At 36.6% G+C, this 19756-nt stretch overlaps 1 protein-coding gene across 1 annotated transcript; it reads left to right on the plus strand.

Annotated features, from left to right (window-relative positions):
* The first annotated feature begins 977 nt into the window (after positions 1 to 977).
* Positions 978 to 19471, plus strand: LOC138317590 (uncharacterized). The gene is made up of 3 exons (XM_069259370.1): positions 978 to 1631; positions 15237 to 15505; positions 15895 to 19471. Exons 1-3 carry the CDS (start codon positions 1536 to 1538, stop codon positions 19391 to 19393), a joined length of 3864 nt encoding a protein of 1287 aa, XP_069115471.1. The 5' UTR covers positions 978 to 1535; the 3' UTR covers positions 19394 to 19471.
* The last annotated feature ends 285 nt before the right edge of the window (positions 19472 to 19756 follow it).

Consider the following 19756-nt stretch of genomic DNA (forward strand, 5'->3'; position numbering starts at 1 on the left):
TGACACTTATCTAAATGTATTATATACCTGGTAGGTCAAAATATAAACTGTAACTAATTATCAGATCCCTGTGTCTAGTGGGTCCAAAAATATAAAATAAACTGTAACTAATTATCAAATCCCTGTGTCTGCTGGGTCGAAATATATGATATAAACTATAACTAATTATCAGATCCCTGTGTCTGGCGGGTTCAAATATTAAACGGTAAATAATTATCAGATCCCTGTGTATGGTGGGTCACAATATATAATATAAACTGTAACTAATTATCAGATCCCTGTGTTTGATGGGTCCAAAAATATAATATAAACTGTAACTAATTATCAGATCCCTGTGTCTGGTGGGTCCCAATTTATAACATAAACTGTAACTTATTATCAGATCCCTGTGTCTGGTGGGTCCAAATTTATAATATAAACTGTAACTAATTTTCGGGACTCTGTGATAAACATGTAATATTATGCTCCTTGTTTAATCACCAGGATAACTTCGTACATCCGGATAATTAACCATTCATACATTTGTAAAATCATTATTTCTAATTACTATGATAAAAAAATTATTATTCAACAATTAAGGCTAAAACATGTCCTCCATTGTTCACCTGTACCCTCGCCATCTCGCAGTCATTTTAAAGTTGAGATGTTTTGATTCAGAAGCACAATTCCATAACTGTATATATATTTAACAATATCTACATGATATACAGCGGTGTGTGCGTTTACACGTGTACAGGAACAGTCATCGCGCGCGCATTCAGTTTTTACAATGTCTATCAATCTTTATCCTGGATTGTATGGAGGGTTTTCATTATATATATATATATATATTGGTTTGGTATCCTGTGTTCTATTTATAACTCGGCTTAAGTGTACAGCACGAGCGTCCCACGAGCGCACGACTTACAAACATTTTATGTATATATAGCGAGTTGTTATTATATCCGCCTTACCCCTTCTGAAACCACACTTTGCATATCGGTACAAGGTCTCATAGAGTCGGCTAACGCTCATCTGCCAAATCTAGAAGGGCCGGGCAAATAATCTTGAGAGAGTCATTCCCTAGCAACCGAATTCCAGTTTCCTTATAGGGCGAGTCAGCCGCTGAAGCCAGCTCTGTGTATTTTTGGCAGTCCCTACCAATGTACGACCCCCTGCCTCAGTGAAAACCGATCCCCGTTCTGACTAACCGAACGCCTCCATATATGGCAGACACAACCCACAAAATCTGCGTTTTATCTGCACAACCCCTGATTTTACACAAATTTGGCAAGATGTGTTTCAGTTTTACTACAGACAGTCTGCTAGGCACGTCTCTCACAAACATTTGGAGACTTTTGAAAAGATCTGGTAACACTTGCTTGTTGATCAGCTGATCATCTTGGAAGTGGAGCTACCTCAAAGTAAGTATAAAGGATTTAACGTGTATACGCCATGGAATAGGGGATTTTGTTGATATTGTGTTTTCCTTGGAGGAGTTAATGGAGCTTTCTATTTGTGTGTGATTTCATATATTGTTTATAACAAATTGCGTCATGTCACATCGGAGGAAAAATGCCCACCCCATGAATAAACAGAAGAGGATCGGGAATGTTGTGGATAGAGTGTTAGCGGCGAAAACACGAGAATACGTACGTATACTGAGTATCTACTATGTATCTTCGCGTATCGTAGTACATATGTACAAAATACTGTGTTCTGTGACGTCACAGCTCGTGCACTGCTCGCACATGTAACGTAAACAGTTTGGAACGATGTACATTTATACTTCAGTTATCGTATAACGTCAATTCAGATTTAAACGCATACACTTTGATTTTATTGATGTATTTTATGTATTCTGCATGTACAATGTACTAATTACTACAATTACTGATATTGACTTATGTAATATATATAGTGATTGGTCATTGAAGAAATAACATATTTTATGTAAATATCACAAGATCCGCCGAATAGCAGTAGTGCAAAAGTTTTTAAAGAGAGGAAAATGTGAAAGTCCCTGTCTGATATAGAGATAAAAATGGTATAGTTCCCTGCCAAGATGGGCTAAAAAAGTTCGAAGTCCTTGTCAAATAAGACACAGGGTCATTTCTATAAAGGGACAATATTGTTTATCAAGGATAAGGGAAGGCTATTAGACATGGCAGGTATACATCAATAGATTCTTTACATCAGTTTATTGTGGTGACATTTTCACTATCGACTAATTGTACAATGCATAAGTAACATGCTGTCATGATACCAAATCAAAGAACAATTTCTTTCATTTAAAAACATGAAACGAAATACTAAAAATATTATTGATCCGAAAAAGATGTATTCATTTTTATTCAATCATACACTTTTTGGAACTTTAAATTGATAGCCTTTAAACCTTATTGATAGCCTTTAAACCTTGGGCTGGCCAAATACGATTAAGATACAGAAGCCTAAGTATCCATAGTAATCTGTTGGGAATGATTGCAAGCTGATCAGAAACTGCATGTATACATGCACTTAATATATTTGCATATAACTGGACGCCATGTCCCTAATACAGATGGCGTTATTAGTCAGACCTAGGTCCGCAATATTGTCCTCTGGACCATACATTCAATACCCGATTTTTCATTTGTTTTCCTCCTTTGTGTTTAAAGTGTTTTGTCGGGTTAATTAACGGTCTGTTATCATCACCATAGACCGATTGTCAAAGTAACATTTTAAGTTTAACGTACCTTGACGATTGTATATGATGAAATATGATATTCTTTCGCAGAGTTTACTGTGTCTACAACACATAAAAGCATGCTATAAGTGTATCCCTCCCCGCGCTCCAGTGTGTGGTAATTATATATAAGTGGACCCCTCCCCACGTCCAAGTGCGTGCCCAGTGTGCCCCTCCCCCACGCTCCATCCGGCCAACACATGGAAGTGGAGGCCAATGTTGACCGAGGCCTGTCAGTAATTGAGAAAGAACCCCATGGAGAACAGTTGGGGATATTGTAGACCTGGTATTATACCGTGTGCTGTCCGTAGTGGTCAGTTTGACCCAGGGAGGGGGTCAGCGCAGACTCCTACACACATCGCTCTATCCCCGATTGTTTTCAATTGTACTTCCACATGACTTATATAAGTGTATATTAGAGGGACGAGAACCATGGGGAGGAAATAACGAACGACACTCAAATAATTTGGTTAATATTACATGCCTGCCCTGTAAGAAAGCTTATGATATAAAATAAAAAGGCCAGAAACATATTGCATTAGAAAGATTGGGAACTCCAGCCATTTTCATGTTCGGTAGAAGCAACCTTCGGGTTTTTTTTCCGACATACGGAAAATAGCTTTGGTATATAAAATATTGGTAATTTTCAGGGCACAAGTTTTGGAATGAAAATAATGTTTTGGTGATCACTTTCGGTTTTGAATGTATATATATATATAGATATAGAGATGCTACCCCGCCGACGAACGGTAGCCTTATCTATCATATACTGGAGCAGACGAATTAGGATTTTTCTTCGGTTACAAAAGTTACTTACTTTGCAATATTAGTTATTTTATCATCTCATTCTGACATTGAAAAGTTTGAGTTTCTTATTTTTCTTTAATGTTAAAGATTTAAAATAATTAATTGCATACCGAAAATCCATGCCACTACGTTCTATACGGAATGAAGTACTGATTGTGCCGAAAACAAAATCAAAACAAATTATTTTATATGTATTTTCGTGTTTATTTGACAGAAACTTTCAGTTATTATTCAAATGATAAATATTATTTAATTGGTTTTATCAAACCATAAAATAATACTGAAACGCGATGTTTACGTAAAAAATGTAAAATAATACTGGAACGCGATGTTTGCGTAAAAAATGAAAATACTGAAATGCGATGTTTACGCAAAAAATGTATGTCTAAACGTATATACTATGTATAGATAGACTATAAACGGGATGTCCCCGCCTCTACCGTTACCATGGTTACCGTAAAACACTAGTACGATCAGTGAAATCTCACAAACTACACTCATCACATCAATGGTTGTCTCGGTGTAGATGTTCTCTAGTAACAACATTCCCCTAGCAAATATATAAATACTAGCCCTATTATTATCATTTCCTTTATTTTCTGCAAAATAAAGAGTTAAAGGCCCGCTATCTTTCCAAAACGGATTTTAATTTTTAAAATGGGGATGTATAACGAGATCGATGATTTTGTAGAGTTTTAAACCGTTGACACTAAACGTATTTTATCAAAATGGATAAAATTTCAATTTTTATAACGCGGGTCGTCTTATGTTTCCCGCCGTCGTCCAAACTACCGCGCGGCAGTTGATTATCACTGCGCCAGACGGCAAAACACCGAAATGACTCTCCACTGTTATCATATATCACGTAGGAAATCTTGCATATGTTAGGTGTTGTAACCTCATCTTAGGCCATCGATGTATTTTCTGATGTTATTAAAGATGCTCCACCGCCGACAGAACATAATTGATATTCATCATTTGAACAATAATTGGTGTTTAAACATGTATATATATGGCTAATTAACACAAAAAATAATATAAAATAATTCATTTTGCCTTTGGTGCATGGGCAATCAGTACTTCATTCCATATAGGATATAGTGCCACCGGATTTTTTCGGGATGCAATTAATTATTTTTTATATTTTTTAATTTAATGGTGTAAAGAAAGTAATTTTTGTACCTGAAGAAAAATACTAAATCGTCTGCTCCTGTTTTTGATAGTGAAAAAATACCATTTGTCAGCGGTGGAGCATCTTTAATGTTTTTAAGAAACCTTAAAGGCCCACTACCTTTCCGGAGCAAAATTTAAAGGTTTCTAAAAATCATAGATAACATAAGAAAATATATATCGATGGCCTAAGATGAGGTTATAACATGAAGCTTATGCAAGATATCCTGCGTTATATATGATGACAGTTGAGTTTCATTTCACTATTTTGCCTTCTGGGGCAGTGATAGTCAACTACCGCGCGGCATTTAGGACGACGGCGGGAAACATAAGACGACCCGCGTTATGAAAATTAACATTTTATTTATTTAAATTAAATTGTTCAGAAGGTGATGATAAGTGTAGCATTACCGGTAAGTTGATAACTTTTGCGACTCTACAAAATTATCAATCTCGTTTTACATTTCTATTTTAAAAATTAAAAGCCTTTTCGGAAAGGTATTGGGCCTTTAATGCTTTTCTCCGGAAAGGTAGATAAAGGTAGTCCAACAGAGATAAATTAGTTATTAAAGAACATAAACATAGTCATGTTCATAATCATTCCTTATATAGAGTGACTCTCAAGCAGTTACAGCAATGGCATAATGTCCGTAAGATAAAAAATATATTCAACCACATTTCACAATTTGCTCATTTAATACCTTTAGAAAATTGCTTCTTACGGAAAAGCAATTATCCAAAAAATTGACGGAAATATACATAATTTAAATCATTCCGATATGTTCAGATAATCTTTGATATTCTGACATATTCGAAAATTGAAAGTGCATATTTTGATTACAGTACCTAAACATCCCATCTAAGATGTTCTGCGTATTCTTGGCCATTTTATCCCAGATCATCCAGATGTATTTGTAAACACTGTACATTTTTATGTATATACTTGACCAAAACTTTTTGACTCATTTTTTTGACTTTTTGACTTATTTTGTTATCAAGTATATATATAAAGACTTTATTATTATTATACGAAGATTCTAACAACGTTCCATTCGATAGACGTCTTCAAAACAAGGGATCTAGGAAAAATAAAAAAATAAAATATCTTTGGACATACCAGAGTGACCAAAGACCATTTCTAGACTATTTAGGGGTCTAGATCAGAAATCGGTAAAATCCTATTCTATGCGGTACTATATAAAAGAGAAGGATGGAAACCTTCCTGACACAAAAAAAAAATATCCATTGTGGATTTAGCTGCTAAACAATCATATTTCTTGTGAGTAAAATAGGTTACTACTGTTGGAAACGGTGATAATTTTCCTTTCAAAAATATTCAACACAACTATAAAAAGTGCCGTTGTAACGTTGAAAATGGACCCCCGTTGAAAACTGACCTCGGGTCATTTTCCAACGTTGAAAAATGACCCCGAAAACCGTTGAAAACTGAACTTTCTGCGCACTTTTTACACCGACCCGTTGAAAATAGACCCCGTTGAAAAGTGACCCCATAAGAACTCGTTTTTACACAACAACACAACACGACACCACAACACCACAAAACCACACAGCATCACACAGCACAGCAACACACCAACAACACAACAACACTACACAACACAACACCACACAACAACACATCACATCACACAACAAAACACAACAAAATAACACAACATCACACAATAAAACATCAAACAACATAACATCACACAACACAACAACGCATCACACTAAACACAACATCACAAAACACACAACACAAGACAGCATTACACAACAATACGACACAACATTACAACAAAACATCACACAACACACAACACAACAACACCACAACACACAACCACGCAACAACAATACAACAACATCCAACAACAACACTACACAACACAACATCACACAACACAACATCATACAACACAACATCACACAACACAACATTACACAACACAACATCACACAACAGCACACAAATACAAATCACGCAAACACGCAACAACAACACAACACCACTCAACAACAACACACAACACCACAAAAACACAACACACCTCACAACACATCACAACATAACAACTAAACATCACACAACAACAAATAACACAACACACAACACAACCACAACACACAACCACGCAACAACAATACAACACCACCCATAAACAACACAATAACACTCTACAAACAACACACAACACAACACAACATCACACAACATAACACAACACAAACATCACACAACAAAACATCATACAACAACACAACACAACAACACACAACACAACCACAATACAACAACACCTAACAACACAACAATACACAGCAACACATAACCAGACAACAACACAACAGTACACAACATAACGCAACAACACATCACAAAAACATCACGTAACAACACTTTACACAAACACGGAACAACAACACAACACACAACAACACAACACAAAACACAGCCACACAGCAACACACCAATGACACACAACACAATAACATGACACAATCACACATAACAACACAACACCACATAACATAACAACACAACATCACACAACAACAAAACAACACACAACAATACCACAAACAAACAACACACAACACAAAAACACACAACCACAAAACAACAAAACACAACCATACGCAGAACACAACATAAAATATATATATAAAACATGCATTCTTGTATTGCAGGGAATAAATATATATTAAAAATTACTGAATATCTGACAAACGTTAAATCGTCGAAAATATAATCATAAAAAATCATTAAGAAACAAATTAATAATATCCCATAATTATAGTTTTGTAACACTATCCACTGGTACTCGGAAGTGAACACCACATAACAATTCCTTTTTATTTACTACGTTACCTCAGTGTAATATAGCAATTCCTCAGTCTGAGAACAATTAAATTAACATTATCTACACGGGTGAACAAAATAACTATAGAAAAAAATAAAGTTTTGTATTCTCCATAATAAACATACAAAATATTTAAATGAGGTATTTGATACGATAATAACAATACCAAATTTCAATTCAAATCGAGGTGATTACGTAATTTAAATACCATCACAGAAGGGTCGCTTATATTAGGAATGGCGATAACAGAATTCGAGAATTATTTTTGTGCAGAAACATATATACATAGAGATTGGAAACTCCTTCTTTGTCTATGTTGACAGGCAGAGGGACCTCCAGTTTATAGGCATTTTCCCTTGGCTAACTACATTTAAGTGTATTCTTTTAAACATGATACTTTTGCATCAACACAAAGTTTAAACATTATATCATGGTTTGATGTGATCAGTTTTCCCAATTGATGTTATTTAATATGATTTTTGAAAGTATGAAAATGGGCAATTTTACCTGGTTTTTCGAAAATCAGGCATTCAAAACCGGAAGTGCATTTTGTTTTATTAATATATAAGCTAAAATATTGTTTTTTCTTTCCGAAATCGTACTCAACCCATCTTAAAATTACTTAACTTTTATAACATATCAAAGTTATTCTGCTGTATTTAACTATTTAAGAGTTTATCTAAAGGCCTCTAGGGACATAGAGAGGTACTTCTGCCTATCTCTATGTATATATTTTTCTGGTTTGTGCAACAGTTATATATGTGAATGTACTAGGGTCATATTTCAACAGACCATCCGTTGATAGTTTGCCAAGGTCATTTTTCAACGGTCATTTTTCAACAGACCTGCCGTTGAGAATTGACCCTAGACACCGTCAATTTTCAACGGCATGTTCAATTTTCAACGGCATTCGGGGTCCGTTTTCAACGTTGAAAACTGACCCGAGGTCAATTTTCAACGGAGGTCCATTTTCAACGTTACACCGTCACTAAGACGATAGCAGACCTTTTCAACAAAAAATGACAAAAAAATATAGACCTATATATATCCTCAATCGAGTTTTGGAAACTTCAGACGATTAGAGTTACCTCTGGGTTGACAAATTCTTTTCAAGGATTAGCGGAGTGAAAAACGATAAACAGTGGGGCGAAATATTTCGCGTCGCTAATTAGCAACTTAAATAATTTCGTTATTTCGTTAAGGCGCTGCCAAAAAGCGATGGTTATCGCGTTTGTGAGGCGAAATAAAGAAATAACGAAATGGCACACATCAGCCACCTACAATGATTGTACATAATGTATGCTTAGATATTATAGGTAAAATAATGTATTTATAGATGTTACACTGCAGACGAATGGTAATTTTTTTATCAAAAACAGCAGCAGACGGATTAGTATTTTTCTTCAGTAATGTAAGTTACTTGCTTTACACCATTACACCCATTGAAAAGTTTGAGCTTCTTATTTTACTACAAGATACAAAATATTTAAAAACAATTAATGGTGTCCCGAGAAATGTCCTTGGCAATATAATATGTACTACATGCAATGAAATACAGATTGGCATTCACCAAAAGCAAAACAAGTATTTACACGAGTAAACACCAATTATAGTTCGAATGATGAGTATCGTTTATGCTCTGTCGGCGGTGGCGCATGTTTTAAGCTATTCAGATCTAATATATCACCGTCTGGTGCCCACAAGTTATATATCAACTAGTCATGTATTATCAGAACTAGAAATAAAGCTAAACAATACCATGATATTGCTGAAACTTCTTGATTCATTGTAAACATCACCTGTACTTTTGTCTTCCGTGTTTTATTCTAAAAAAAACTTATATATTTATTAATGTTTGCCAGTTTATAGGTATTATATAAGACTTGGAAATTTATAATGACTCCACATTAATTGAAGCCTCCAGCCCAGTATGAAGATAAGTTAATTGTCTCGTGTATTTACATGTATATCTAGCTAGCTGCACTACACGTGGGCTGACACACACTGATATAAGGAGCCTCGCCACTGCAAACTTTTTATGACGTATGCTACTCCGGTATCAAGCACTATATATGGTGTTGTTAGAGTAGGGAATAGTATCACGACCCCACACGACGCTAGCTCCTTAACTACAACACAGCCTGTAATCCGGGGAGCCGGAGTTATACACTGTAAATAGAAAAAAACTTCACTGAAATATACGTAATGTAGCCAACCATTCTCCAGTGCCCACTTAAGCCTTACATACAACATATTAGTTATATCGCTATACTGCCTTTATGTTTTAATCTTCGGTAATACACATTGCTATATTGTGATTTGTTTTAATGCTATGATACTACGACTTTATAGATATAGATAGTACGTAGTATGTACTCTCATACCTACACGTGTAATACTGTCTCGTCTAGGGCAAGACACTAATTCCTGTACTAATACCATCAACTATACTCCGATGGTTTCTGATATATACGAAAGCCGATTGGTCTCATTTTGATAAAAAAAACTATCGCGTTATTACGCTATTTTTATTTATTTTCTTCTTCTGTGTTATTACGCGAAGCTTTCGAAATTACATTGTTTGAACTCTCGGAAGCCACATTTTGATTCCGGAAGCCACATTTAATATGGACGAGCAAGAACTTTGTCATGCTGCAGTTCACTCAAAATAAATATTGAAACTTCGTTTAAATCTGAAAAGTCTTTCCATCTTGTAAATTCCAATTGATTTAGATACCGCTTTTCTACAGTTGATTTGCTTTTAATAACTTTCAGGCGTTAAGCTACAATATACTCCCGTACTCAGGTGCATCAGCATAGTTTTCATGTTTATTTTAGAATACTTTAATATTTTAGATCATTTTTAGAAACATCAGTTTAATATTAGTGTTGGAATTTGAAATTCCACTATCCAAAACATTGAGTTCTTCAGGGTAGTGTCTTATGGCCATGGTCTTATACTGCCCTGATAAAGTATAAAATAAAGACTTTCGATTATGTAAATCGGGGTGTATAACACCTATATGCGAATCAAATAATCGTTTCAAAAGTTTCGCATTATAACGTGACAGTTTCTGTATTCAAAAAATAATCGGATGTGGGCCACTGTATCAGAAACCGTTGGATTATATCAACTACAACATTGCTATTGTTATCTGTAAGACAAAGACATTTTGAATCATTCCTACTTGGGAGGGATTTCTGTATATTTGGACTAATGCCACGGTTTATCATTTTGTATAAAACAGGACTAGATGTTCTGCGTCTACATTACAAGTTGTGACACTTTGGTCATTTTGACATCATTTGGGATACACTCTTATTGATTGACATTACCTCTGATACGCTTTTGTTATTTTGACACTACCTGGGATACATTCTTGTTATTTGACATTACCTGAGATACACTCTTGTTATTTGACATTACCTGAGATACACTCTTGTTATTTGACATTACCTGAGATACATTCTTGTCATTTTGACATTACCTGGGATACACTCTTGTTATTTTGACATTACCTGAGATAAACTCTTGTTATTTGACATTACCTGGGATACACTCTTGTTATTTTGACATTACCTGGGATACACTCTTGTTATTTTGACATTACCTGAGATAAACTCTTGTTATTTGACATTACCTGGGATACACTCTTGTTATTTGACATTACCTGGGATACACTCTTGTTATTTGACATTACCTGAGATACACTCTTGTTATTTTGAAACTACCTGAGATACACTCTTGTTATTTTGACACTACCTGGGATACATTCTTGTTATTTGACATTACCTGAGATACACTCTTGTTATTTGACATTACCTGGGATACACTTTGTTATTTGACATTACCTGAGATACACTCTTGTTATTTGACATTACTGAGATACACTCTTGTATTGACATTACCTGAGATACACTCTTGTATTTGACATTCCTACTCTTGTATTTGACATTACCTGAGATACATTCTTGTTATTTGACATTACCTGAGATACACTCTTGTTATTTGACATTACCTGAGATACATTCTTGTATTTTGACATTACCTGAGATACATTCTTGTTATTTGACATTACCTGAGATACATTCTTGTTATTTGACATTACCTGAGATACATTCTTGTTATTTGACATTACCTGAGATACATTCTTGTTATTTGACATTACCTGGATACATTCTTGTTATTTGACATTACCTGAGATACATTCTTGTTATTTGACATTACCTGAGATACATTCTTGTTATTTGACATTTGATACATCTTGTTATTTGACATTACCTGAGATACACTCTTGTTATTTGACATTACCTGAGATACACTCTTGTTATTTGACATTACCTGAGATACACTCTTGTTATTTGACATTACCTGAGATACACTCTTGTTATTTGACATTACCTGAGATACACTCTCTTGTTATTTGACATTACCTGAGATACACTCTTGTTATTTGACATTACCTGAGATACACTCTTGTTATTTGACATTACCTGAGATACACTCTTGTTATTTGACATTACCTGAGATACACTCTTGTTATTTGACATTACCTGAGATACACTCTTGTTATTTGACATTACCTGAGATACACTCTTGTTATTTTGACATTACCTGGGATACACTCTTGTTATTTTGACATTACCTGAGATAAACTCTTGTTATTTGACATTACCTGAGATACACTCTTGTTATTTGACATTACCTGAGATACACTCTTGTTATTTGACATTACCTGAGATACACTCTTGTTATTTGACATTACCTGAGATACACTCTTGTTATTTGACATTACCTGAGATACACTCTTGTTATTTGACATTACCTGAGATACACTCTTGTTATATTGACATTACCTGAGATACACTCTTGTTATTTGACATTACCTGAGATACACTCTTGTTATTTGACATTACCTGAGATACACTCTTGTTATTTGACATTACCTGAGATACACTCTTGTTATTTGACACTACCTGAGATACACTCTTGTTATTTGACATTACCTGAGATACACTCTTGTTATTTGACATTACCTGAGATACACTCTTGTTATTTGACATTACCTGAGATACATTCTTGTTATTTGACATTACCTGAGATACACTCTTGTTATTTGACATTACCTGAGATACACTCTTGTAATTTGACATTACCTGAGATACATTCTTGTCATTTTGACATTACCTGAGATACATTCTTGTTATTTGACATTACCTGAGATACACTCTTGTTATTTGACATTACCTGGGATACACTCTTGTTATTTGACATTACCTGAGATACACTCTTGTTATTTGACATTACCTGGGATACACTCTTGTTATTTGACATTACCTGAGATACACTCTTGTTATTTGACATTACCTGAGATACACTCTTGTAATTTGACATTACCTGAGATACATTCTTGTCATTTTGACATTACCTGAGATACACTCTTGTTATTTGACATTACCTGAGATACATTCTTGTTATTTTGACATTACCTGAGATACATTCTTGTTATTTGACATTACCTGAGATACACTCTTGTTATTTTGACATTACCTGAGATACACTCTTGTTATTTTGACATTACCTGGGATACATTCTTGTCATTTTGACATTACCTGAGATACATTCTTGTTATTTGACATTACCTGAGATACATTCTTGTCATTTTGACATTACCTGAGATACATTCTTGTTATTTGACATTACCTGAGATACATTCTTGTTATTTTGACATTACCTGAGATACATTCTTGTTATTTGACATTACCTGAGATACATTCTTGTTATTTTGACATTACATGGGATACATTCTTGTTATTTGACATTACCTGAGATACATTCTTGTTATTTTGACATTACATGGGATACATTCTTGTTATTTGACATTACCTGAGATACATTCTTGTTATTTTGACACAAACTGGGATACATTCTTGTTATTTGACATTACCTGGGATACATTCTTGTTATTTGACATTACCTGAGATACATTCTTGTTATTTTGACACAAACTGGGATACATTCTTGTTATTTGACATTACCTGAGATACATTCTTGTTATTTGACATTACCTGAGATACATTCTTGTTATTTTGACATTAACTGGGATACATTCTTGTTATTTGACATTACCTGAGATACACTCTTGTTATTTGACATTACCTGGGATACACTCTTGTTATTTGACATTACCTGAGATACACTCTTGTTATTTGACATTACCTGAGATACATTCTTGTTATTTTGACACAAACTGGGATACATTCTTGTTATTTGACATTACCTGAGATACATTCTTGTTATTTTGACACAAACTGGGATACATTCTTGTTATTTGACATTACATGGGATACATTCTTGTTATTTGACATTACCTGAGATACATTCTTGTTATTTGACATTACCTGAGATACATTCTTGTTATTTGACATTACCTGAGATACATTCTTGTTATTTGACATTACCTGAGATACATTCTTGTTATTTTGACATTACCTGAGATACATTCTTGTTATTTTGACATTACCTGAGATACATTCTTGTTATTTTGACATTACCTGAGATACATTCTTGTTATTTGACATTACCTGAGATACATTCTTGTTATTTTGACATTACCTGAGATACATTCTTGTTATTTGACATTACCTGAGATACATTCTTGTTATTTTGACATTAACTGGGATACATTCTTGTTATTTGACATTACCTGAGATACATTCTTGTTATTTGACATTACCTGGGATACATTCTTGTTATTTGACATTACCTGAGATACACTCTTGTTATTTGACATTACCTGAGATACATTCTTGTTATTTGACATTACCTGAGATACATTCTTGTTATTTGACATTACCTGAGATACATTCTTGTTATTTTGACATTACCTGAGATACATTCTTGTTATTTGACATTACCTGAGATACATTCTTGTTATTTGACATTACCTGAGATACATTCTTGTTATTTTGACATTACCTGAGATACATTCTTGTCATTTTGACATTACCTGAGATACACTCTTGTTATTTGACAATACCTGAGATACACTCTCGTTATTTGACATTACCTGATACATGTACCTGATACCTCTTCGTAGAGGTCAATTGTAAGCTGATATCAGCTTACTCTGGCCCGTTTTGTGTTGATAACTCGAGATAGACTTTGGTAATTTTGACATTACCTGGGATGCATTCTGGTCATTTTGACATTACCTGGGATGCACTCTCGTTATTTGACATTACCTGTGATTCTTTGTTTGTTTGATTAATTAACGTCCTATTAACAGCCAGGGTCATGTAATGACGGCCTCCCATGTATGCCATGTGTTGCGTGTATGTGTGCGAGGTGCGTGTTTTGGGAGACTGTGGTATTTGTTGCTTGGTGTCGTAGGCGGCATGCTTCAACGATATAGCACTATAAACAGGGCAACAGTTCCACTATACAAGAAGACACAACACGAATATACCTGGGATACACTCTGGTCATTTTGACATTACCTGGGATACACTCTCGTTCTTTTGTGATACACTTTTGTTATTTTGGCACGTCACGCTTTGAAACGTATCCATAACAAGAGTGCCATTCTGCTCTCTTTGTACCTATAATCAATCTATACATGAAACCATAACTTACATTTAAACTTGTTAACAATAAGCTTACCATAATCATATTGTTTTTTCAGGAACTTTTATCTGCTGAAAAAGAATCATCACAGCACCCAGGAACAGTGGAACAAATTCTAAAGTCTAATGAAAGTCCCTCGACTATTCAGATGTCTCCAGCGGCGTCCACGGATGGCTCCAGCCAATCGTCAATCAATGTCTTACTTGATTCTTCTAATCAGAATATTGCCATCCCGGATGACATATTTAAGGATTTTCAGGCCTTAAAGAGTGCCACACACCTCGATACGACTGAGCTGATGAGAAAACTGTTGAAAGAATACACCAGGTTAGTCATATGACCATTGATATCGACGTTAGTACGGAGTGTTTATTCACAATGATAAACTGATTTGCTTAAAGCCTAAATTTTAACGTAATACTTTGTAATTCTTATTGATTTGATATCCTTTTTAGGGCCGGAATTCATTTTTTCAACGTTAATATATATGCTAGATATATCGTTTGTCATGATTTAGCGCTCAGAGTGAAAACTAGATGTTTCTTAAGTGAGCACATGCGCACGTGAATGATGAAATCATAAATCAATAAATTAAAATAGCCCTATTAAATACTATTGATACTAACGATGATTTAGTTTGTAGAATCACTAAATGTATTTCTTGACATAATGCTCTTCTTTCCCACAATCTCACCTGTTACGGTTACTTGTTGCAGTGGTACCGAATCCGATGCCGATTGCGCTAGTGGCAGCGACAACCGGAAGTCCCCCGGAATGGAACAAGGGCAAGACGTGTCCAGTCTTTCCGAGTATTATAAAACAGAGTCAGCTGACGTCACTAAATGTGACACTGGGCTTCCTTATCAGTCTGACGCCAATGAACCACTAGATCTGTCCACCATAAAAACAGAAAAAGATGACAAATATCGAGAACTCTGCGTCTCGGCATCACTGACCCATGACTCCTCACCACAGGTCAATGTTCGCCAGGGGTCAACTCTTTTCCCAACAAACATTGAGACTCAGAAACCGCAACCTTATTTTGGAACTGGAAGTCCCGGTGTTATCTTGTATCCATTTTTCGGTTCTGGTCTGGGAGCCGAGTATCCTTCAGCTGTTCCGGGAACCTCAATGAAGGTTCCGACGGTGATGCATCCAGCTATGCAAGTCGATCAAACGGAAAACACGGGTATGGAATCTCCGGAGCCCAGGTCAAGCGCAAGCGTCCAGTCGGAAAAGGATTTTCCATTAGATAACAACTACCGGGAAGTCCAGTTTCAAAACGGATCTGTTACAATCAAAGGTACAAAGCTTCATCCAGAAATACAAGTTGGTGACTTACAGGATCAGAATACCACCACCAATAGTGTACACAGTCCGATACAGTTTCAGGAACCAACCCAGATGGCCAGTGTCACTAACGCTGAATCCGGTGCTGTCGTCATGCCAACCGATTCAACACCAGTACCGATAGCAGCCATCCCAACTACACAGGAAATGATGCAAACTTTACCCCCAGCCCAACAAACACCTCCACAGGTTGCTGGCATCCTCCCGACTGTTATGACGCCTACAGAACTATCAAACATGGCGTTCGCCGAGAATTACGCTGCTGCAGCAGCTCAATACCAAATGCAGGAATTTCAAAAACCATCCAAAGTCTCGGGTAAGTCCCCAAAGAATCTCAACAAAAAATCAGGACAAATGAAACTGATAGCGGAAAACACTTCTCACCATGGTGTCTATACAAGTGTGTTAAAATTACCTTGGAGTAGACGGACGCGTACACCCAAAACGGACAATAGCGAGAAGAGCAGTCAACAGCAGCAGAAATTGCTTCTAAAACAACAACAGTTACAGCAACAGCTACACCAACAACAGTTATTACAACAGCAACAGAAGCAACAACAGCAGCAACAACAACAGCAGGCTCAGCAGCCATTGATGCTACTTCCTGTTGCTACAACAAATATGCCGTCCACACAAGCGGGTGTTTTTATTCCCGCCACAAACTTCACCATGCCAACCGTCGCTTCGTCCCCTGCTGATACATCTGCGATGAGTGGGACTCTCACGTCGACCGTGACTACGCCGATGGCCTCCCCTTTAACCACGCCCACTTCCACACAGCCAATGATGATGGTGTATCCAAATGCTACCTTTGGAACTGTAAATAAACCTGTGCGGAAACGAGGCCGTCCTCCGAAGGTTCCTGTTTTAGCCCGGATGTTAGCCGAGGCTAACAAACGAGCTGCCTTAGACATGCAACAGATTCCGAATATTTTCCAGAATTTTCCAGGATGCCAACAACCAGCGGCCATTGTTTTGAATGTGAATAATATGGTTAATCCGGCCGTACCGGGGTCAATCACAACACTGAACCCCATGACGTCATCATCCGTCCTTCCCAACAGTTCTCCTGCTGTAGTAACCGCGCCAACTGACACTGTCCCTATCGAACAGGTACAGCAGCATACGTTCGATTTACAGCAACAAATTCCAGTGTTGTCTGGTCAGATACCCATTCAACAAGTTCCGACACCGGAAAAACACACACTTGAGACAGATCCGCGTTATAGAACTGTGTCGCATGCAGACGTTCCCAGTCAAGCATCACCAAAACATTCAACAGACCTGTTGTCAAAACCTTCACAGCCAACTCGGCCCATACAGCCAGAACTAAAAACATTGTCAAGTACCAGTGTTGCTAATAATGACAACGGGGCTCTCTACCAAGAGATGATTCTTTCTTCAAAAGCATTGGTAAATGTGAAGCCGAGACGACGTCAAACAACGACAGAACTTCTGAAATCAAAATCAGGGGCGGACAGTTTTATCTGTACATCATTTCGACTTCGATCTTTACCGGGTAAACCTAAGGAGAAACGAACAGCAGTGGTCACTGGTATGAAGCGTCGGGGTCGACCTCCGAAACGTAGAATGATGGGAATGTTTGATCATCAAATAGACGGTTTGGGTAAGAAAACCACAGATCAGTTGCCTTCCCAAGTACCAATTTCAGATTCCCAGACTATAGCACAGTTGTACGGAGAATCAAATGTGGACGCACTTCACTCATCATCAGAGATTGGACAAACCGATCTCAACATGGAGGAAGGACACGATCTAGACCAATGTCCAAGAAGTTTGAGCAATTCCGAAGAACCCCGTCTATTCGACGGAGAAATTGACAGTAGCTTTGATAATCCTTTGTTAGCAAATCAATTCAATATTGATGGATCGCTGTCAGAGGGTTGTTTGAATGAAGACCCGTCGCAGAGGCGCTTTGTTTTCAGTGATGATGAAGAGGCGCGCTTAAACCGCGAACAAACATTGAGTCTAGGGGCTGTCCCTGACAATGACGATAGTTCGAATGAAGATAGTGATTATTTTTCCAATGATATGTTTTCAAAGTTATTTCATTGTAAAGTTTGCAATGAAATCATACCCGTAGAGAAGAAAAATGAACACTGGGAAAAGCATGCGCGAGTGAAAATTAAGTGCGTTTCGTGCTCCACCACCTGTCACAAATTCCTAACCAAAGAACAAATGTCATCCGATTCAGCGCGAGAATGTCTGCAATGTGACAATTGTGAACGGTCAGCAGAGGCTGATATCTCCGACCATTCCACGCCTATTCCATGTGAGGTTTGTCAGGAAACGTTCCGGGATGGACGGACGTTAAAGCGACACATCAAGGTCGAACATCCGGGCACCTATGCTCTGCAGAAAGCAAAACTGATGAGTTTACGGAAACACTCAGAAGATCAGCCGCAACCGAATCCAAAATCACACGAACTTAAAGTTTACTGGTGTCCGGTTGAGGAATGCCGGAAAAAGTTCTACTCTAAGTTTCGTATTAAGCTGCACATGAAAAAATGGCATTCGAATAAACAGGGTCCTCCATCTCCCGGGGGAGAGGGGGGTAAAAAGAAGGGCCGAGGTCAATTCAGACAATTCACAGTGAAAGGTTATACTTGTTCATGGCCCGGATGTGATGAAGAATTTCAGACAGAACGAAATCTAAAAGTGCACCTTCTGCTTCACAGAGATGAGAAACCTCTCCAGTGTGATTTCTGTGAATATCGGTGTCGACAGAGATCGGCACTCGGCTGGCACACGCGCAAACACCACCCGGAAGCTTCAAACGTTCTAATGACATATACACAGTCAACGGAAGGTTCTGAGCCCGGAGAGGAAAACGGAGTCGAATGATTTAGTATATAAAGTTACACGGTAAATGTCTTTAATCTACACTGTCCTCCAAAAGTTTTGTTACACATGCATTTTTTTTTACAAAAATACATGAAGTACAGAAATATGTAAACCTTGTTAATACAGGCATTTGTATATATTATTTATTAACTTATTTATCCTCTGTAATTAATGAATTGTTTTTTTCGAGAGTTTTCTCGGGGATAAATTGTCAGCAAATATTAACATATATGTAACAGAACTTTCGCAGGGCAGTGTATAACTACCTCAAATTAATTAGATTTTGCTACTTTAACTCCGAAATAATTTATGAGAACTTTTCTGAGCATTATCAATAGCGAGGTATACATATATGTTATATGC

This window comes from Argopecten irradians, chromosome 1 (genome assembly GCF_041381155.1).
Source record: "Argopecten irradians isolate NY chromosome 1, Ai_NY, whole genome shotgun sequence".
Lineage (NCBI taxonomy): Eukaryota > Metazoa > Mollusca > Bivalvia > Pectinida > Pectinidae > Argopecten > Argopecten irradians.